The sequence below is a fragment of the Hemiscyllium ocellatum genome, chromosome 25, assembly GCF_020745735.1.
Source record: "Hemiscyllium ocellatum isolate sHemOce1 chromosome 25, sHemOce1.pat.X.cur, whole genome shotgun sequence".
Lineage (NCBI taxonomy): Eukaryota > Metazoa > Chordata > Chondrichthyes > Orectolobiformes > Hemiscylliidae > Hemiscyllium > Hemiscyllium ocellatum.
Window position 1 is genome coordinate 35328211 of NC_083425.1, and position 23889 is coordinate 35352099.

Consider the following 23889-nt stretch of genomic DNA (forward strand, 5'->3'; position numbering starts at 1 on the left):
CTGTCACATGCACTCCAGTATGGAAGTACAGGAGTACAGTGAAATGTTTTTACAATGGCTACCTTTAATGGTGCCATCTTAGGTACAAGTACCTAGGTAAAAATATTACATTTAAAAAAAAGCATTGTCACAGAGTTAAAAAAGAATATAGATTAACATGAACCTGTGAAAAAAGTTCAGAACGATAATAAGTAACCATAAGTACTAAGGTTCCAGTCCATGGCTGCAGACCCCAGAGCATCAGGCAACACTGCCTCCATGTGCCAGCCTCGCTGCTGCCGCTCTAGGAATCACCTATTCACTCCGCTGCTGCCTCAGGACTCAGCTCGTTCTGCCATAAGACTCAGCCCATGCTTGCTCTGCTGCTGCACTCGGCCCGTGGTCACTCCGTTCTGCCCCTGGACACAGCCCCCTTTGCTGCGGGACATGGCCCATTCACTCCACTCCTTGATTCCATTCTCCGGTGGGGGTTGGGGGAGTACAAAGTGGAGAAAAAAAACTGAAGGAAAAGGGAAAGGGAGTGGTGAGCAAAAGAGCTCCAACTGGGGCTTCCAACTCTGCCGCCATCTCACAGAGAAGGTGTTACTGCTACAGAGAAGATGCAGAGAAAGATCAACTCTAGTATATGAGGGGCCTGTTCATAAGTCTGATAACAGTGGGGAAGAAACTGTTCTTCTGCCAAACAGACCTGAGATGCTGCTTTCATTGAAAAGTCCAGATAATGGCCTATTCACTGAACTGGATTTCTCTGTCAATTCTCCGGCCCAGCAGATCCAAGAGATCACACAGAGGACCTGAATTCCCACTCTCCTCCAAAGGAGCTGAGATACTGTGCAGGTAGACTTGTAATAGCACCACAGCAGTTATTCCACGTATGGAGTCAGCTTTTCCACGTATGGACTCAGCTTTCCACGTATGGAGTCAGCTATTACGAGGGGGCATAGCTTTAAATTAAGGGGTGGTAGGTATAGGACAGATGTTAGGGGTAGACTCTTTACTCAGCGAGTTGTGAGTTCATGGAATGCCCTGCCAGTAACAGTGGTGGACTCTCCCTCTTTATGGGCATTTAAATGGGCATTGGATAGGCATATGGAGGATATTGGACTAGTGTAGGTTAGGTGGGCTTGGATCGGCGTAACATCGAGGGCCAAAGAGCCTGTCCTGCACTGTATTTTTCTATGTTCTATGTTCTATGAAAGAAACAGGAGTCATAGACCTGCAAGAAACTATAATATCATGGGTAGAATCAGAGACTTGGGTGGAGGTGTTGTATAAGGGGTTAAGTCCAAATGTGATCCCTTAATGAGAGACACTATACATCCCCATTGCATGTTTGTGCAATGTCACATGATGTTGGTCTCTGCTGCAGCTTCGTAACAAGATAAACATACACCTTAGATGGTTCTTAAATAAAGTTAATGTTTTCCATATCTCAGCAGACTAACCCAATATTTTTAGGAGCACAAAGAATATTTTAGTTCAAACATTAATAATGACACAAAATATTTGAAACACAAGGAGGGAATAAAATATGAAGAATCTTTAAGTTGAAGCAGTGTTCTGACCTCCAGTTTGAATTGTCCAAATGTTTTCCTGATTCCATCCTGCAGAAACACCATAGCCTCTTTATCAGGGCTCTTATTGGCTATTTCTTCAAGGCACTGACCAATGCTTTTGGAAACGAGTGGGATATCCACGGCACCATGAACATAACTGGTAGTGAGGGTTGGCTTCGTTGGGATAATTACTGGATAGTGAAGTTTTCTAAAAAAAATGTGACATTTTAGTCATGTTATAGTACATGGAGATGAAACATTTAACAGACTCCACCTATTTCATAGGAGGGTTTAAAAGATCCAGCAGTAGAATTCAAAGAGGAGCTAGGTTATCCTGACCATTATTTGTTCTACATCAACCAACATCATGAACAGATTACCTTATCATTGTTTACAGGACATTAGCATGGAATCTACATTTCTACTTCCATATAAGATACAAGACTCTATCCGCTAGTCTAAATTTTACAGCTGCTATTAAATCCTACTTTCCTCCATTACTACTTATTTATCCTCACTTCAGCACCTAGGTTCCCTTAATTACTCTTCCCAATTGTCATTATTCCTATTTTCCTCTTGTTGTATCATCATCCTTCCCTTGATAATCCATTAGTCTTGCTTTCCCCTCATTGTCCTCCATCATGTTCAGCAACAGCAGTCACTATTTTTCCCAGAACAGTGACCCCAATTCACTTACTCACATTAACCACCAACTGTCTGATTGTTTGAAGAGGGAGAAACTATCATGCTGTTCCAATTCTCTCATTCGACTCAAAATTCTCATCTTGTGCTACCCTTGGTAGCTATGCAAACTTCCTCAGTGAAAGATATGTAATCCTCCCTTGAATCCTAAGCTTTTCCACAGTTTCACTGTACTTGGCCTGCTTTCTGCAGCTTTACAAACAATTACTGCTTTTTAACAAGTCCTGCTCCTCATGATTTAATAAATGATTCCTGTCTATTTTGCAATCTGAATAATGTCTCCCAAACTATCCTTTCTCATTGGACCAGGTCTTCTCAAGCTTTTAATCTTGCTGGCTTTACCAAGTTAATGTTGGTTTGTTCGCTGAGTTGGGGGGTTGCCATATAAACATTTCATCACTGTGCTAGGTAACATCATCAGTGCAACGTCACAAAGCTGTAGTTCTACTCTGCTTGGTAATATATGATCTGGTCTGTTAAGGTGGATGTTATCATTTCTAGTTTTTCTCTGCAGTGGTTTGTATCTGGGTCTATTTCTAGATGCCTTGATGGCATTCCAGGTTGAAAACCAGGCCTCTAGGAATTCCAATGTATGTCTCTGGTCAACTTGTCCTAGGATGGTTATGTTATCCCAGTCCAATTGATGGCCTCCTTGTCTGCATATATTGAGATGAGGGAGATTTGGGTGGTTCGTTGCTAGTTGGTGCTTGTGTATCCGGGTTGCCAGTTTTCTGCTGATCTATTTGATGTAGTGTATACGGCAGTTGTTATGTGGGATTTGTTATGAAGGTGTTGAAGTACCTTTAAGAAAGTTAAACACCAAAAGAACTATTTGACAGCACCAAGTGTTCTGAACAAGATACAAAGGCACCAGGGAAACAATACACCATTCTGCTTTTTCTCTGCTGGCCACAGAAACATCTGTACCTCGGACTACAGAATCCCCTAACACAATTGATCTCTTGGAAGCCAACTTACCCCTCATTGCATTAGAGCCAGTCTCAATACCAGAAACTTGGCTGTACGTGGTACATTCCCCCGAGAATCTATCACCCCCCCACATTTTCCAAAACAGCATAGCTGTTTGAAATGGATATATCCACAAAAGACTCCTGCACTAGCTACCTACCACTCTTACCCTTCCTGGAGTTAACCCATCTATATGACTATACCTAAGACTTTCCCCCCTTCCTATAACTGCCATCCATCACATACTGTTGCTGTTGCAAATTCCTCATTGCTTCTGTCTCTCCAACCAATCCATTCGATCTGATAAGATTTGCATCCAACAGCATTTATGGTAGATATAATCCACAGTAACCCTTAAACTCTCTTTAAACTCCCACATCTGACAAGAAGTACATATCACTGCAAAAGGCCATTTTTGCTCCTTCACAATCTACAGACCCAGAAAATAACATTGTCTTATTCCTCTACAAACACTGCCCCAGGTTAAATTAATAGCTATGGTTTATATTTTAAGTTTAATCAATAGATTTATCTCCAAAAACATATAATCAAGAAAGAACCACTGTACTCACTAATACAGCCTTTCTCTTGGACAGACTTAAAACAACAATTAACTTATCTGTCTCTGTGCTGTGAACTTCGCCCAACAGTTCCTCCAAGATTAGTTGTGAATTTCACTGTTTGTTAATTTTCCCAGATGCACTCCAGTGTCCAGCGATACATGAATTCAAACAGCAATAGCGGTAACTGTGCAGGCTCTCTCTCTCTCTCTCTCTCTCTCTCTCCTGCACTGTCCTCACCATGTGCTTCCTTTGTCTGCTCTTCTCCCTTTTAAAACTGCTGTTGTTTTGACTTTTTTTTCCAAAATTCCAAAAAAATGCAACAGCATATAAAACAGTAATTGCTGCTCCTGGAATTTGAGGAGATCACCTCCAACACCTAAAATACCTCAAAAATAGGGAACAGCTCTTACAGACAGAAATTTTTCCGGTCCTCCACCTTGGATTACCCAGAATCCCAAGTTGGGCTTCTTGCATGGTTTACTGGCAGGTACCTTTATCAGAGACAGCAAAGAAATTTGTACATTGTGACCCCTTCAGAATGAAGTACGCATCTGCCACATTCCAAAGACTCACAAACAGAGTTGTGGCTGGCTTAACAAACTGTGCAGTCTATTTGGATGATGTAGTGATCTTTCAGTCCTGGAAAGATCACATAGTACAGTTGGCAGACCTCTTTGAACGACTAGAAGAAGCAAAACTGGTGATAAACGTAACATCAGTCATGGAAGGTTGAACGCATGGAACACAAAGACGAAGGCTATCGAGAAATTTCCACGACAACCTCGAAGAAAGAAGTGCTTTGATTCTTCGGACTCAGTGGATTCTATTGGAAGTTTGTTCCAAACTTCAGCAGTGTAGTGGCACCGTTAATCGATTTGCTGAAGAACAACACAAAGTTCCAGTGGACAGACAATGCCAACAGGCATTTGACCATTTGAAATCAATATTAACCACCATACCAGTTTTAGCTACACCAAACTTTTCGAAACCTTTTAAAGTCGCCATCGATGCTAGTGACATAGGAGTTGGAGCTGTACTCCTACAGGAAGAGGAGGATGAGATTGAACTGCTAGTTGGTTACTTTTCAAAGAAGATCAACATCCACCAAAGGAAATACTCCATGATTGAAAAAGAACTATTGAGTTTGGTACTGGCCTTATAACATTTTAATGTGTATGTCACAAGCAATGTGTTGGAGACAATTGGGTACATGGATCGCAATTCACTTACATTCTTAGAATGCTTTAAAGACAAGAGTATGAGACTATTTCATTGGAGTCTTATGTTACAGACTTTTAATTTAAAAATCATACATGTTGCAGGTCATAAAAATGTAATCACAGATGCATTATTGTGGATTTAACTGATAAAGTTTAGATGAGATTTGTATTATATAACACCCACACACATATGGGAAGAAGTTAAATTGAATTTATATTAAAGATATCTGCATGTTAGAGTAATGTGTTTAATAAAACAGCCATCTTTTCATTATGATGGTTCATTTTTGTCTGGGGTGGGGGTGGGGGGAGGTATTGTGAAGGTGTTGAAGTGTACTGTACCTTTAGGAATGTTAAACGCTAGCAGATAATACCTGATAGTACCAAGTGCTCTGAACAAGATACAATGTAACCTTTCGGTCCAGCAGCTAGTGTAGCTGGTTGCCAGAAGACAAAAAACAAATTCAAAACTTAGGCCAATCGGTTTAAATCATACCCCAAAAAATACCAGACTCCAATCAATTTTGAATTGAGGATATTGACAATATTAAAAGCCACTGACACAATCCAATGCTTTGGGGGTATAAGACCAGGAAAACCTGAACAGTTGAGAGAGAACTGCCAAGTCACCAACACATGCAGACTGCCCGCAGAATAGCTCTCTTAAAAAGGTATTTTTAATCGATCAGTGACCTGTAAAGCAAAATCCATAAGAAGAAGAAAAGACAACAGAGGAAGATACAAAGAGAAGGTTCAACAGCTGGTTGGTTTTGAAATGTGAATTTTTGGTAAATCTTAAATCGAGGGTTTTATCAAACTCGTATTGTAGAAGGGGAGGTAAAAGATAGGTTGTGAGTGTTTCTTTCATTAATGGTATGTCAATGGAAGTAAACAATGCTGTAACGTCAAAGGATACCATGATTTCATCATCATCGATTTTTATGTTTTTGAGGTTGTTAATTAGTTTCTGTGCTGACTGAATGGCATGGGTTAATCCACTGAAGAGGTGTTTCAATCTCCGCTGTAGTTCCTTGGCCAGCTTCTGTGTCAATGTGCCCGGTAGAGAACCTATGAGTCTTAGAGGGGTGTCTGGTTTATGGGAGTTGTAAAAGCGGGAGGTGTTTGAGCCTTCTGGCTCCATTCCGAGGTAACCTGTCTTGTTATCTGTCCAGTTTGAGTTTTTTTCAGTGTATAAATGATTCTGTTTTCTAACTGTGGCATGGGGTCTGTCTCCACCTGTTGTTATGTGTCAGTATCTGCAAGTAGTGCCTGTGCTTTTTATAAGTTAATTTTTGGCTTTGTGATGTCCCTGGGTTAATATTTATTTTGTGGCCCTTTAGTTCAATCTCTGTAGCTGTGCCTCAACATACCCTGTCACTATGGCAGTAGATTAGACTTACAGTGTGGAAACAGGCCCTTCGGCCCAACAAGTCCACACCGACCCGCCGAAGCGCAACCCACCCATACCCCTACATTTACCCCTTACCTAACACTACGGGCAATTTAGCTTGGCCAATTCACCTGACCCGCACATCTTTGGACTGTGGGAGGAAACCGGAGCACCCGGAGGAAACCCACGCAGACACGGGGAGAACGTGCAAACTCCACACAGTCAGTCGCCTGAGTCGGGAATTGAACCCGGGTCTACAGGCGCTGTGAGGCAGCAGTGCTAACCGCTGTGCCACCGTGCCGCCCACAAAGTACTATTAACTTAAGTAATGGTTTATCTTCTCTCTTTTCCAGCCTGGATGACTGCATCATTTTAAAGACACCCCGGTCTATCAGGATTTGAAATTTTACACAGAGCCTCCGATATCTGTTCATTTACCAGGGAACTCAGCACCACTTCCTTAGACCACTGTCTCATGCTGCAGCCTCTGTTGATAATTTGCCTACTCTAGAGAATTATTAACTCTTCTGTTATAACAAATTTTTCAGCAGGTCTGAAGTTATTTTAATCACTCAATTAAATATTCTTTTTTGGTGAGGATTACCATGATGATTTCTCCAGCTGTGTTCTTAAATCTGCAGCGCTTCTCCTTGTTTGTGTAAATTACCACAAGTTACTTTAATTCAACTACTTATTAAGAAACTTCACAGTATATCAAATACAAAAACAATTAGTTCAGCTTTAGTGCATGCAGCAATTAAAATAAGACCCCTTTGTAGTGATTGTAATGAGGTCAGCCAGAATATGAGTTTCCTGATGAGAGTTGTTAATCTGGTCCAATGAGGGAGCACTTGCTGACATAAAAACGTTGAGTGCTAACGCCTTGCCTGACTCTTTATGAGGCAGTACTCTCATTAAGGACTGTTCATGTGTAAATAAAGGGTGATTTGGTGACAGAATACCAACCTCTATAGGGTTAATGCACTCAAGTAAACAAGTTAAGCCTTACAACCCAACTTAACTATTACCCCAATACATGGTGGATTTTAGCTACGATTTCAGCCAACAGTGTCTGTCTCTGGATATGTCCAGCAATTGATCATTGTGCAGAGTAGTTCTATGGAGTTCTGTTGCCAAAGAATCCTGAAGGTGAATATTTACAGGATTTGTCATCTCGTTAAGCTCATGGTGTGACATTATTTAGGAACTTCTGACGTCGCCAGGTTTGTCACTTGCTTTTTTTTAAAATAAAGAATAACTTCTCTGTTCCTTGTTACATTCAGTGTTAGCTATCTGGTTGAAACACAGCTTGTCCCGTCATTGTCTCCTTAAATTCTTCTATAGGCAATCTTAATGGCCCGTTTGTCACAAATCAGCTAGTTATCAAGCAGATGTTAAAACAGTTTGGCTATATGGCGTCAATGCCATCGTTTCCCAGGGATGGCTTATTGGCATGTTGCTTTTAATTCCTTTATAACAGTTTGTCCCTGTTATTTTATCTCAGGAAACAGTTTATTCTACTAAGAGTTATAGCAGATTCTTTCAATCCATGCAGTTATTGAAGTTCTGAAACTTACAGCCATGCTGTTCACTGAGTCACATGAGCAGATGACTTAGGTTTAAGCATGAATCTGCTTGCCATGTGGAGTATGATCTGGACTGGGATTGACAAAGTCAGAAGCCACACGGCATCAGGTTAAAGTCCAATAGGCTTATGTGAAATCACAAGCTTTCAGAGCGCTGCTCATTTGTTAGGTGATGACTTCACCTGAGAAGGAGCAGCGCTCCGAAAGCTTGTGCTTTCAAATAAACCTGTTGGATCATAACCTGGTGTCATGTGATGTCTGATTATCTGATGTATGAGCAATCAAATCAAAACCATGCTATTGCCTACATGTTTAATGGGCATCCCATTACCCAGTATGAGCTTCTGATCATGATGAAAACTGCTGCCAATATCATCCTCAAGTCTCAAAAACTACAGGAAGTGTTTGTTCTAGTGTAGTAAAGGAAGACCATTTCCTGGTATAACTGGATGAGTATCTTGTACTTAACAAGAACTAGTAAAAAATTAGGTCTGCAGATGCTGGAGATCACAGCTGCAAATGTGTTGCTGGTCAAAGCACAGCAGGCCAGGCAGCATCTCAGGAATAGAGAATTCGACGTTTCGAGCATAAGCCCTTCATCAGGAATAAGAGAGAGAGAGCCAAGCAGGCTAAGATAAAAGGTAGGGAGGAGGGACTAGGGGGAGGGGCGATGGAGGTGGGATAGGTGGAAGGAGGTCAAGGTGAGGGTGATAGGCCGGAGTGGGGTGGGGGCGGAGAGGTCAGGAAGAGGATTGCAGATTAGGAGGGCGGTGCTGAGTTAGAGGAAACCGACTGAGACAAGGTGGGGGGAGGGGAGATGAGGAAACTGGAGAAATCTGAATTCATACCTTGTGGTTGGAGGGTTCCCAGGCGGAAGATGAGGCGCTCCTCCTCCAGCCGTCGTGTAGTTGTGTTCTGCCGGTGGAGGAGTCCAAGGACCTGCATGTCCTCGGTGGAGTGGGAGGGAGAGTTAAAGTGTTGAGCCACGGGGTGATTGGGTTGGGCACCTCCGGGCCGCTCGAACCAACCAACCCAATCACCCCGTGGCTCAACACTTTAACTCTCCCTCCCACTCCACCGAGGACATGCAGGTCCTTGGACTCCTCCACCGGCAGAACACAACTACACGACGGCTGGAGGAGGAGCGCCTCATCTTCCGCCTGGGAACCCTCCAACCACAAGGTATGAATTCAGATTTCTCCAGTTTCCTCATCTCCCCTCCCCCCACCTTGTCTCAGTCGGTTTCCTCTAACTCAGCACCGCCCTCCTAATCTGCAATCCTCTTCCTGACCTCTCCGCCCCCACCCCACTCCGGCCTATCACCCTCACCTTGACCTCCTTCCACCTATTCCACCTCCATCGCCCCTCCCCCTAGTCCCTCCTCCCTACCTTTTATCTTAGCCTGCTTGGCTCTCTCTCTCTTATTCCTGATGAAGGGCTTATGCTCGAAACGTCGAATTCTCTATTCCTGAGATGCTGCCTGGCCTGCTGTGCTTTGACCAGCAACACATTTGCAGCTTAACAAGAACTAGTTAATTGCATGTTAGCAACTAATAACATATTACATTGATGCAATGGATGTTGTTATAGAAATTTTAAGGAGAGTCAGATGTTAGGTCTAACCATTCGAAACTTCAGTCCATACAATATTATCATAGTAAAGGGTGCATTTGTACTCCTCCATATTAACTCTTTCAGGCCCATATACAATCTAATTCTGTAACAAAGTTTAAAAACGAGATTACGTAAACAGAAAATGATAGAAAAACATAAATTTCATCTATTCAATTACTGAGACTCCCAACCAACAGAAACACAGATATTCAATTAACAAACTCAGTGAAAATCCTTATTGAACCCAGTCAAGCCCTGATCTTTGAAGTTTAAGCCATTTTTGACATCATCTCCTTATTCCTTTAATATTTAAGATTCACCTTCTTCTCAATAACCTGTCCACTGAACTTGTCTTCTTGGATTCTCTTATAAAGTGTCCTTTCCTAAGTACTTTCCTTATTCAGTTTCATATTGTGGCCATTATTCCTTTCCTTTGAAAAGTCACACTTGATCCATTGCTTATCTCCAAATACTGTTCATTTCTATTGTGCCTCTCTTTTCCTCGCTCCTCTTATATGGACTTCCAGAAGGCTTTCAATAAAGCACCACCCAAGAAATTGTTAGCAAAGGTGGAAGCTCACTAAATTGAGGGCAAATTACTGACATTGATAGGAAATTGGTGAGTGCCTGGAAACAGTGATTTGGAATATTTGTGATGTTGACCTCAAATTAACAGGACGTGACTAATAGTGTCTCACAGGAATGTATTGAGGATTTCAATTATTTACAATATTCATTAACCATAGTGTCATGGAGTTGTACAGCATGGAAACAGACCCTTCAGTCGAACTTGTCCATGCCGACCAGATACCCTAATTTAGTCTTGTCCCATTTGCCAGCATTTGCCTCATATCCCTCTGAACCTTTCCTATTCATACACCATCCAATGCCTTTTAAATGTTAGAATTGTACCAATGTCCACCACTTCCTCTGGCTACTCATTCCATATATGGAACACCTTTGAATGTAAAAGTTGCCCCTTAGGTCCCTTTTAATTTTTTTCTCCTCTCACCCTAAATCTATGTTGTCTAGTTCTGGACTCTCCCACCCCAAGACCTGGTATATTTATCCAATCCATGCTGCTTATGATTTTATAAATCTCTATAAGATCATCTCTCAGCCTCCAATGCTCCAGGAAAAGCAGACCAAGCCTACACCGCCCCTCTCTATTGACCACTTGGATAATGGCATAAAAATTCAAATAGGAGAAAGTGAGGACTGCAGATGCTGGAGATCAGAGCTGAAAAATGTGTTGCTAGAAAAGATACCTAAATTACACCTCCTCCCACCCTGCTCCCTGTAAAAACACCATCCCATATTCCCAATTCCTTCGCCTCTGCCGCATCTGCTCCCAGGAGGACCAATTCCAATATCGAACAACCCAGATGGCCTCCTTCTTCAAAGACCGCAATTTCCCTTCAGACGTGGTTGACGATGCTCTCCACCGCATCTCCTCCCGCTCCTCCACCCGTGAATCCCATCCCTCCAATCACCACCAGGACAGAACCCCACTGGTCCTCACCTACTACCTCACCAACCTCTAGATACATCGTATCATCCTTCGTCATTTCCGCCACCTCCAATCAGACCCCACCACCAAGGATATATTTCCCTCCACTTCCCTATCAGCATTCCGGAAAGACCACTCCCTCCACAACTCCCTTGTCAGGTCCACACCTCCCACCAACCCAATTTCCACTCACGGCACCTTCCCCTGCAACCGCAAGAAATGCAAAACTTGTGCCCACACCCCCCCCCCCTCACTTCCCTCCAAGGCCCCAAGGGATCCTTCCATATCCTTCACAAATTCACCTGCACCTCCACACACATCATTTACTGCATCCGCTGCACCCAATGTGGCCTCCTCTACATTGGGGAGACAGGCCGCCTACTTGTGGAACGTTTCAGAAAACACCTCTGGGACATCTGCACCAACCAACCCAACCGCCCTGTGGCTAAACATTTTAACTCTCCCTCTCACTCCGCCAAGGACATGCAGGACCTTGGCCTCCTCCATTGCCAGACCATGGCAACATGACGCCTGGAGGAAGAGCGCCTCATCATCTGCCTAGGAACCATCCAACCACAAGGGATGAATGCAGATTTCTCCAGCTTCCTCATTTCCCCTCCCCCCACCTTATTTCAGTCCCAACCTTCAGATTCAGCACCACCTTCTTGACCTGCAATCTTCTTCCCGACCTCTCCGCCCCCACCCACTCTCCGGCCTATCACCCTCATCTTAACCTCCTTCCACCTATCACATTCCCAACACCCCTCCTCCAAGTCCCTCCTCCCTACCTTTTAGCTTAGCCTGCTTGGCACACCCTCCTCGTTCCTAAAGAAGGGCTCGTGCCCGAAACGTCAATTCTCCTGCTCCTTGGATGCTGCCTGACCTGCTGCGCTTTTCCAGCAATAAAATTTTCAGCTACAAATTCAAATATCTAAATGTGCTGAAGGCAAAATTGGGCAGCATTGTAGACAATATTGATGACAGCATAAAATTATGGCAACTATGGATGAGGTGAATTAATAAAATTCTGTTAGATGGATTTTAATATGAGCAAGTGTGAGGTTATCGATGTCAGACAGCAAAAGGATACATCAGGCCATTTAGTTAAACAGGCACAAAGGTAAATACACTGGATGTCCAGTGAGGTTGGGGGAATCAGGTGCAGAGCTCTTTAAAATGCAACAAACTGGTGCAGAAAACAGTCAAGGCAGCAAATGGAACACTGGCCTTCATATCTAAAGGGCTAGAGTATAGGGATGTATACGTTGTGCTGCAGTTATACAAAATCCTAGTAAGACCCCACTTACAGTATGGATAGTAGATCTGAGTACCACACCTTATGAAGGATGTTTTGATCTTGGAGGGAGTGCAACGCAGGTTTACAAGGATGATACCTTGACATCAGGAGTTATGAGGAGAGATTAAATAAATTAGGCTTTTATTCTTGAGAATTTAGAAGAATAAGGAGTGATCTAGTTGAGGTATTCAGGATATTAACAGGGAAAAATAGTGTACATAAAAATAACCTATTTCCACCGGTTGAAGATTCCAGAACCAGTGTTATACTCTATGAATTAGGGTCAGCTCATACAGGAGAGATGTTAGAAAGTATTTCTAAACATAAAAGAGTAATAGAGGTTGGAACTCTTCTTCAAATGGTGATAGATATTAATTCAATTGCTGAATTTATATCTGAGAGCATTTTTTTGTTAAGTAAGGGTACTAAGGAATATGGGCTCAAGGCAGGTATATGGAATTAGGCCATAGATCAGCCATCGTTTTATTGAATGGCAAAGCAAGCTCCAGGGATTGTATGACCTACTCCTGTTCTGATGATCCTTTGTTCCTATGTCCCTATATCTTATCACTGGCCAGCTGGTTTGAATCCCTCAGTTTTCATCCTGATAACAGCATCGACCCTATTTCTCTCATTGGGAATTGAACACCAGCTTGTGAACCCAGACCATTAGCAATCTCAACCAATGGAGCAATCCAGTATACAAGAATTGTATTGTAAGTAATCCAGTATGTTCTCTGAGCACTACAGTCCCTCAGGTGAGGTAAAGCATATTTAGTACTTGCATTCTAAGGTTTCGTATTACCCTTTGACTGAATATTCTAGATGATCTGGAGATAAAAGCTGATCATTGTTTCCATGTGAACATTCATTTGAAAACAATAAATACCACATGCACCAGACAAATCCAGCTTGCTCCCAATCATTGTCCCAAACGTCATTTGTGAAGGCTATTCTCTTGCTTGAAGGGAAGTAGTTCAACTACTGTGAAAAGTGCAGCTCAGTGAATAGCACTGCTTCCTCACAATGCCAGGGGCCAGGGTTGATTTCACCATCGGGCAACTGTTTATGTGGAGTTTGCACATTTTCCCTGTGTCTGCATGGGTTTCTCCAGGTGCTCCTGTATCCTCCCACAGTCCAAAGATGTGCAGGTTAGGTGGATTGGCCATACTAAGTTGCCTACAGTGTCCAGGCATATGCAAACTAGGTGAATTAGCCATGGGAAATACAGGATTACAGGGACAGATCTAAAAGTTGAAGTTCTAAATTGGAGGAAGGCCAATTTTGATGGTATTAGGCAAGAACTTTCAAAAGCTGATTGGGCACAGATGTTTGCAGGTAAAGGGGCGCTGGAAAATGGGAAGCCTTCAGACGTGAGATAACAAGAGTCCAAAGACAGTATACTCCTGTTAGGGAGAAAGGAAAGGCTGATAGATATAGGGAATGCTGGATGACTACAGAAATTGAGGGTTTGGTGAAGAAAAAGAAAGAAGTATATGTTCAGGTATAGACAGGATAGATCAAGTGAATCCTTAGACTGTAAAGGCAGTAGGAATATACTTAAGAGAGAAATCAGGAGGGCAAAAAGGGGACATGAGATAGCTTGGGCAAATAGAGTTAAGGAGAATCCAAAGGGTTTTTACAAATACATTAAGGACAAAAGGGTAATGAGGGAGAGAATAGGACCCCTCAAAGATTAACAAGACGGCCTTTGTGTGGAGCTGCAGGAGTTGGGGCAGATACAAAAGAAGTATTTTGCAGTATTTACTGTGGAAAAGGACACGGAAGATATAGAATGCAGGGAAATAGATGGTGACATCTTGAAAGATATCCATATTACCGAGAAGGAAGTGCTGGATGTCTGGAAATGCATAAAAGTGGATAAATCCCCAGGACCTGATCAGGTGTACCCTAGAACTCTGTGGGAAGCTAGGGAAGTGATTATGGGCCTCTTACTGAGATATTTGTATCATCAATAGTCACAGGTGAGGTGCTGAAAGACTGGAAGTGGGCTAATATGTTGCCACTGTTTAAGGAAGGTAATAAGGACAAGCCAGGGAACTATAGACTGGCGAGCCTGACGCAATGCTGGGCAAGTTGTTGGAGGGAATCCGGAGGGACAGCATGTACATGTATTTGGAAAGGCAGGCACTGATTAGGAATAGTCAACATGGCTTTGCGCAAGGGAAATCATGTCTCACAAACTTGATTGAGTTTTTTGAAGAAGTAACAAAGAGGATTGATGAGGGAATTATGGTAGATGTGATCTATATGGACTTCAGTAAGACATTTGACAACGTTCCCCAGGGAGATTGGTGAGCAAAGTTAGATCTCATGGAATACAAGAAGAACTAGCCATTTGGATACAGGACTGGCTCAAAGGTAGAAGATAGAGGGTGGTGTTGGAGGGTTGTTTTTTAGACTGAAGGACTGTGACCAGTGGAACGCCACAAGGATCGGTGCTGGGTCCACTACTTTTCATCATTTACATAAATGATTTGGATGGGAGCATAAGAGGTATAGTTAGTAAGTTTGCTGATGACACCAAAATTGGAGGTGTAATGGACAGCGAAGAACATTACCTCTGATTACAACAGGATCTGGACCAGATGGGCCAATGGGCTGAGTAGTGGCAGATGGAGTTTAATTCAGATAAATGTAAGGTGCTGCATTTTGGGAAAGCAAATCTTTGCAGGACTTATACACTTAATGATAAGGTCCTAGGAAGTGTTGCTGAACAAAGAGACCTTGGAGTGCAGGTTCATAGCTCCTAGAAAGTGGAGTCGCAGGTAGATAGGATAATGAAGAAGGCGTTTGGTATGCTTTCCTTTATTGGTCAGAGTATTGAGTACAGGAGTTGGGAGGTCATGTTGCGGCTGTACAGGACATTGGTTAGGCCACTGTTGAATACTGCGTGCAATTCTGATCTCCTTCCTATCGGAAAGATGTTGTGAAACCTGAACGGGTTCAGAAAAGATTTACAAGGATGTTGCCAGGGTTGGAGGATTTGAGCTATAGATAGAGGTTCAATAGGTTAGGGCTGTTTTCCCTGGAGCATTGGAGGCTGAGGGTGACCTTCTAAAATCATGAGGAGCATGGATAGGATAAATAGACAAAGTCTTTTCTCTGGGGTCAGAGAGTCCAGAACTCAAGGGCACAGGTTTAGGGTGAGAGGGGAAAGATATAAAAGAGACCCAAGCGGCAACATTTTCATGCAGAGAGTGGTACGTGTATGGAACAAGGTGCCAGAGGAAGTGGTGGAGGCTAGTACAATTGCAACATTTAAAAGGCATTTGGATGGGTATATGAATAGGAAGGGTTTGGAGGGATATGTGCCAGTTGCTGGCAGATGGGACTAGATTGGGTTGGGATATCTGGTCGGCATGGATGAGTTGGACCAAAGGGTCTGTTTCCATGCTGTACATCTCTATGTCTCTGTGACTCTATGACAAGGAGTGGGTCTGGAATGCTCTTCAGAGGGTCATTGTGGACTCAATGGGCCAAATGGCCTAAGATCATAAGACCATAAGACATAGGAGTGGAAGTAAGGCCATTCGGCCCATCGAGTCCACTCCGCCATTCAATCATGGCTGATGGGCATTTCAACTCCACTGACCAGCGTTCTCCCCGTAGCCCTTAATTCCTCGAGACAACAAGAATCTATCAATCTCGGCCTTGAAGACATTTAGCGTCCCGGCCTCCACTGCACTCTGTGGCAATGAATTCCACGGGCCCACCACCCTCTGGCTGAAGAAATGTCTCCGCATTTCTGTTCTGAATTGACCCCCTCTAATTCTAAGGCTGTGTCCACGGGTCCTAGTCTCCTCGCCTAATGGAAACAATTTCCTAGCGTCCACCCTTTCCAAGCCATGTATTATCTTGTACATCTCTATTAAGTCTCCCCTTAATCTTCTAAACTCCAATGAATATAATCCCAGGATCCTCAGCCGTTCCTCATATGTTAGACCTGCCATTCCAGGGATCATCCGTGTGAATCTCCGCTGGACACGTTCCAGTGCCAGTATGTCCTTCCTGAGGTGTGGGGACCAAAACTGGACACAGTACTCTAAATGGGGCCTAACCAGAGCTTTATAAAGTCTCAGTAGCACATCTCTGCTTTTATATTCCAACCCTCTTGAGATAAGAGACAACATTGCATTCGCTTTCTTAATCACGGACTCAACCTGCATGTTTACCTTTAGAGAATCCTCGACTAGCACTCCCAGATCCCTTTGTACTTTGGCTTTACTAATTTTCTCACTGTTTAGAAAGTGGTCTATGCTTTTATTCTTTTTGCCAAAGTGCAAGACCTCGCACTTGCTCACGTTAAATTCCATCAGCCATTTCCTGGACCACTCTCCCAACCTGTCTAGATCCTTCTATAGCCTCCCCACTTCCTCAGTACTACCTGCCTGTCCACCTAACTTCGTATCATCGGCAAACTTCGCTAAAATGCCCCCAGTCTCCTCATCCAAATCATTTATATATAATGCGAAAAGCTGGGCCCCTACACTGAACCCTGCAGGACACCGGTCGTCACCGGCTGCCATTCTGAAAAAGAACCTTTTATCCCAACTCTCTGCCTTCTGTTAGACAGCCAATCCTCAATCCATCCCAGCAGCTCACCTCGAACACCATGGGCCCTCACCTTGCTCAGCAGCCTCCCATGTGGCACCTTATCAAAGGCCTTTTGGAAGTCTAGATTGACCACATCCACTGGGTTTCCCTGGTCTAACCTACTTGTCACCTCTTCAAAGAATTCCAACAGGTTTGTCAGGCATGACCTCCCCTTACTAAATCCATGTTGACTTGTTCTAATCAGACTCTGCTCTTCCAGGAATTTAGAAACCTCATCCTTAATGATGGATTCTAGAATTTTACCAACAACCGAGGTTAAGCTAATTGGCCTGCTTCGACACTGTAGGGATTCTATTGTAAAAGTCACGTATATTTGAAGTAATTTCAGCACAGAAAATCCCAAGATGGTACCATCAAATCAAACTCTTCTGGTGAAGCGTTGGGACTAAATATTTCCTAATTTGTAAATCTGGTAATAAACATATAATACTCCAGAAACTGGAAATCTAAAATAAAATTATAAAATACTGAAAATACTTTACAAGCTCGATAACATCAATGGAGAGAGAAACAGATTTGATCTGTCAGGTTGAGGACATTTCTTCAGAACAGACCACGTAACGACCCTAAACTGCAGTCAACTATAATAAAAGTAATGGGATATCCTGTGAAATGGCAAATATTTCACACAGTTACACTGATTAGCAATGGTGTTGAGTGAACCTCAGCTAAATTTTAACATATGGTAACTGAAACTGATGAAAGCAGTAAATGTTTAAAGGAACACAGGATCAAGAACGCACCGAGACATTGATTTACTGCAAAGCTGGCTGACGAACACTGGATCAGGACTAGTTACACCAGTAATCTAATTATGCCATGAAATGCTACTATTATTTATGAACAAAAAGAATAGCAAATTGTAAGTTTATTTGAACCCCAAAATTCTCATTTCATTCAAACTGCTAGAAAACGAAGAAGCAATTTGTTAATTCACAGTGCCCCAGAAAATCAGTTACAATCTCTGGGTTTTGAAATCTGAAGCTGGACGAGGCGAGTTCATGTACGTCAAACCCACACAATTTGACACCATACCAGAAGGTGAAAAATGTGAATGAATAAACCAAAGCCCTCAGTGTCAATACAGAATCAAAGTCTGAAGGTGACAATCAGCTAAATTCCATGCTTTTTAACCAATATTTTGCAGATCACAGTCCAAACTTTAGTTTATTTTCAAAATTCAAATACTTTGCCCACAACATATGAAAGCAAAGTTGCATCACACGTTCAGTGGGACTTTAGCCTGTAACCTCAACTGCACACAACATATCTGATCAAGAGTCATATCATTCATAACTGAAGGTAAGCTTTAAGAGTAAAGTTGGACCACTCAAAACCTCAGATAATTCAGGGGCAATCTAGTGGAAACAGTAAATATCACTGAGAAGAAACCACTTGTAGAAATAAATTTAAAAATCAACCAAGGCACTAAATCACACAAAGAAAGTCTCTCAAAAGGGGACTGGTTGCCCAGAAGGTCACCTCCCCATTGGAAACTTGCCTTATGGCTATAATGTGCTACAAACAGGCTAAATTGACTAATTGCAAGAGCTGCACTGCTGACTGGGATGAAGTCTCATCATTGAACGCACCGAGACATCATAAAAGCACAAGCCTAACAGTGAGCACAGCAGCACTGCACACAGGTCCACCTGGAGACATAATAGATCCTGGAGCAAGGGAAGTGCAGAATATTGGGTCTGGGAGGGACTGGAGAGTTTAGGGAGAGTTCGAGTGGAGTGAAAGGTGGGTTTCTGAGAGAACACAGGCGGGAAGGCAGGGTGTACTACCTTTGGGAGGGCATCCCTCACATGCAAAAGCTTCTGAAGATATTGTCCCCTCAGAGGCATCCCCTGTGCAAAAATGAGCCCTGAGAAGACATTGTCCCTCTTTATTCCTGCAATTTTATAAATTGCCATTTTTTAAAAAAAAATGTCATTAGCACTGAGTTTTTAAATAATCTCAATTCAACATTCATTACAGAGTTACACATAGTGATGAACAGACCGCTGATTTCAATGCTGGATCACCCCCAGTATTATGGGGGTGAACTCAGTGGTGGGTTGGGCATCTTACCTGCTGAAAACACACCCCTGGGTGCTTTAAACATTCAGCCTCTGATCTGTAGCTCTAGCAATCAGTAACTTTGGCAGCAAATTTCACAGCCTCTCAAGAATGTGGCTGACAAACATTTCTCCTTTTCTCAATTGTAAATCTCCCATATTTCATCTTTAATCAATGTTCATTCAATCACTGGAAATACTCTATTGTAATCTTTTCTGTTCCCTAATTTTTAAGTACCTTTATCAAAGTAACTAGCTTGATCCTCTAACAGACACAAAGTACCATACTGGGTCTGGGAAGGACTGGAAAGTTTAGGGAGAGTTTGTTTTGGAATCTTTCGTTATATTTATGTTACGTCATTGCAGATTGTGTTTCTCTGTGCCCTTTCTATTGCCTCATCATCCTTCCCCTTTGGTGCAATCCATGACCGCATGGAATACTTTCCACAGCAGTTCCACCTTAGTTTTAAAAGCTATGCTGACAAGCCAAGGTTTATTAAATTGTTAAATTTCTTCTTCTGCAGAATTCCATAACATTTTCTAGTGAGTAGATACTTCTGAATTAAAAGTGGTCTAACAAGAGAGTAGTGAAAGTTGACCATCATGATGTGGGCACTGGAGTCACTCAAGGTCAGACCAGGCAGAAGTGCAACATTTCACAGCCACAGCACTTGAGAGAGTGACTCAGCCTCACTCTTGTATCCAGCAATACTAAAGGACAGACTGCTGCTCTCCACATGTTTACTGAACAATGAAAGGAAGGAAAATGTCTTGAGAAAGTTTTCCTAATTGTGATGCAAAGACAGGATGTTGCACATGATGGAAGTTAAATCCAAGCATGAAACAATTACTGAAAAAAAAGCACCAATATGATTAATTATTGCAAATTGCAATCATAGAAATCTTACAGCGCAAAAGAAGGTAATTTGGCCCATCATGCCTGCACTGGCTCTTCAAATGAGCATCATTACCTCGTGACAAGCTCCTGCTTTTCCCCATACCCTTAAGTATTATTTTTTAATCCAAATAATTGTCCAATGCCCTCTTTAATGCCCCAATTAAACATGTCTCCATTATAATCAGGGTGGAGATTCAGTTTGGAGGAATGAGGGAGGTAGAATTTGAGGTTCTGGTGGGTATGCAATCACATAAGCCAGGACAGAGGCCCTTACACACTCTCCCTTTTAATCAAGGGAAAATTTTTAGTTGAGCAGTTGCACGCTTTATGTGTGACTGTTCGGGAAACTTTGCCAGGGATTCTGAGACCCCTGGGAAGCTGGGAATTAGGGGAATTCTCTTGACCCCTTGCTGTTAGATGGACTTGGAAGGAAAGGAGGAACACACTCGATGTACCTCATAGTGCAGGGGAATTAGCTAAAATGAACTAAAATTGCCACCGTCCTTAAGCTAACAGTGAGGCTTGTTGTCAGTAAGACTGATAGTGTCAGGCCTCTCCGATATGCGTGTGTAGTGCCAAATGGGATGGTATAGGATGACCCCTACTGAAGAGTGAAATAGGGAGCCACCCCCGAATTCTGATGAGAACTGGAGCTTCCTGTACCACATTTAAGACATCCAAAAGGAATCAGTTTATCATAGCACACCAAACAATTTTGAGTGGTTTTACCAGCGACTCACAGAAAACAAAGGAAATTGACCCCAAGAATTTAGGTTGGGAGAATGGTTTGCTATTACTTAATTTAATTTTATGGTAATTTTATTAGTAAATTTAGATGCAGGAGCAGAACACATTTTTAGCCATGACTTAGTGAAGAAGTGTAACCTTTCATCTGATCCAGTAAATTGTGGTATTGGTAAATGGAAGAGTTGGCAGATATGCCAGTGTAAAAAGTGAGGTCTGCAGATGCTGGAGATCAGAGCTGAAAATGTATTGCTGGTTAAAACGCAGCAGGTCAGGCAGCATCCAAGGAACAGGGAATTCGACGTTCCTGATGAAGGGCTTTTGCCCGAAACGTCGAATTCCCTGTTCCTTGGATGCTGCCTGACCTGCTGCATTTTAACCAGCAACACATTTTCAGATATGCCAATGGGCCTAATACTGAGACAACCTTTTGGAAAAATTTGGGATAACCCCAGGGACATGTCAAATGATCCAGAGGTGCAGAATATTATCAGCAATCATAGGGCCACCTTCACAATCCAAAGACACAACTGTGGTTGAAAGATGGGGGAAGTGGTCAGAGGAACTTGATTCAAAGCCACAGAAACAGCTTGGGTTTCCTAAGCAGCAGAAGAAGAGGTTGTGAAGGTGATAGCCAGTTTGTTACAGCAGGGATGTTGCATCCTGTTGCTTCCACAATTTGGCCAGTAAGGAAACCAGATGAATCTTGGCAACAATTAACTACCGAGAGCTGAACAGACTTACCTCAAGTAATAACACCCACGAAGGCAGCTAACCCTGAGACTTTGATTAAGCAAGCCCCTCAGACTCATTATTTCTCCATTTTGGATAACAGCAACAGATTGCAGTCTACCCTATTGAAGCGAGAATATCAATAAGTTTGTCTCTACAACCAGCAACATACTTGGACCTGTCTGCCCCAGGGATTTCACAATTCTCCCTCCATTTTCTACCAAAAGTTAGCCCAAGTGTTTTTTTACAACTTGTGTGTTTGATCCAGTATGTGGATATTCACCTTTTGCCAATGTACTCTAGGGAGGAGCCTCTTAGCAAGCTGCTCGCCCTTCTTGCTTGTTTGGGACTCAAAGTCAATCCCAAGAATGCCCAGATCCTGAAAACTTAACTATGGTAATCCATGTTAAATGTGACATTGAGAAGAAACAAAAAGACGGAGTATTACAATTGCCCCTCCCTTGTGATATCAAATCACTGGGACCCTTTTAGAGCTGATAGATACTTTCAAAACTTTTCCACCAAAGCTGCTCCACCGACTGACCTTTTGGAAAAGGATGCCGCATGGCTGTGAACTGAGCAGTATACTCAGGCCATCTTGGAGCTGAAGCAAGCTCTGTCTCAGGCTCTGGTATTACAGGAATCAGACCCAACACTCCCCTTTGCTTTAAAAGGTGGCTGGGACAGAATCAACTATCTTTGCAATCCTCTTACAGAAACGCCACAAGCAGCTTGGGTGTGTCACTTGTGCATCCCTTTTCCTAACATTTGGTAGACAGGAATCCTCAATCCATGAGTGACATCTGCTGGTTGGTTTTAGGGCAGTGCAAAACCTCACATACATAAGCAGCCTGAGTCCCCTAATGATCCTCTCAGTGCACACCCCCATCTAGCTATTGCTGGATGGGTGGATTAAGAATAACACCGTTCACCAAAACCAGAAAAGCACAATGGATTCTTATGTTGCAGGTCTGTAATATTGCTGTCAAGTGTCAAGGCACCCATCTTTCTCACCAATATTCTCAGCTATAATAACGAACCACACAAGCTTCAGTTTTGGACAGCAAATGATCCTAAAGGACCATTTGTGCCAAAACAAAAGGGAGGGAAGCATGGCAAGGATCCGACCATTAAAACTTCTGTTGATCGGTTCTCTACAGTAGAAGGTGGAATTCAAAAAACAGGGAGTGCAATTAAGACAAAGGACCTAAAAATTATCAAATTAGTATCAGATTGTGAAACTGTACGTAATAACAGGAAGTACTTTGATTTATTACAGAAGCATCATGAGACTGCATGGAATGGTCATAATATTGCTACTCCTGAATGTGAGAGCAGAATTCAAGACAACAGTGAAGAAAAGTCTTTTCTCATCGAACAAGGCAGAATGAAACCCATTGCAAAGAACTTTGAGTGAAATAATAGGGGGGCAAGTGGCTTTGAATTGCATTATGGGTATGCTCCAGTTGGGACATGGAAGCACCAGCGAAAATAACTGAAATTAAGGCATGGTTGGGGAGGCGGGAGGGAGAGGGAGGGGGGTGGTTGGGAAAACTCAGGGCTGTCATTACATTTCCAGGTTACAATACCTTTTGTTTTAAATTCATGAATTGGACAAAGGAGTCTGATTTTGTTTGTAGAGTAGTATGCTTATGTGGGATACATGACAAGTTTATGAATATTCCATGCCATAAATATTCCTCATTCAATTACACAGTGAGGCAGTTGTAGATTACACAAATGACCTCTCTCTCTCTCTCTCTCTCTCTCTCTCTCTGCGTGGGGAAACAGTGCTGAGAAATGGATATGAGAAGTAAAGCTGATAGAAAAGTCTCCCAAGACTGTGTCAGGGCCAGATACAGGATCACATTATGAGATTTGTGCAAAACTTAATATAATAATGTACACCAATAAAGCTAATGGTACTTAATTTGACATCTATCCAATGCCCTCTCCCACAACAGAACTGTATGGGAAGTCATTCAGATATTATGAAAGCAGGAAGTAAGAGCAGATGAGAAAGGGAACAATTAGGGTGGCTTATACAGCAAAGAGAGATTTTATTACAGGCTGTAGCTAGTAATGGAGCCATGGCGGAATGGCTCTGAATAAATCTGAGTAAACAGAAAAGACAGTAATGTGCCCAAATCCAATATACCCTGAGCCAAGAGTAAAAGTGGGCTTACAACAACATTAACTGGTGCAAATTGCGTGCTGGAACTAGAAGGTGATTCAGATTTAGTGAGCACAGCGTCGATGAGACATAGCACCCATTGTCTCACAACTGGAGTAACTTTGTACCATTGTGGCAGACTAGAATGCTCAATCAATCAGGAATAATTCTTTTTGCTTCTCACTGGAGATCATGACTGTAAAAGGTAATGTGGAGTTGAGCAGATTAAAGAAA

General features: G+C 42.6%; 1 protein-coding gene across 2 annotated transcripts in view; it reads right to left on the bottom strand.

The window, feature by feature from the left end:
* The window catches only part of acsf2 (acyl-CoA synthetase family member 2), a 175970-nt gene that overhangs the window by 132240 nt on the left and 19841 nt on the right, over positions 1 to 23889 (bottom strand). For both annotated transcript variants that reach the window (XM_060844207.1, XM_060844208.1), the window contains exon 2: positions 1566 to 1764. In XM_060844207.1, the coding sequence (XP_060700190.1) occupies positions 1566 to 1764 (199 nt within the window). The remainder of the gene's footprint in view (positions 1 to 1565; positions 1765 to 23889) is intronic.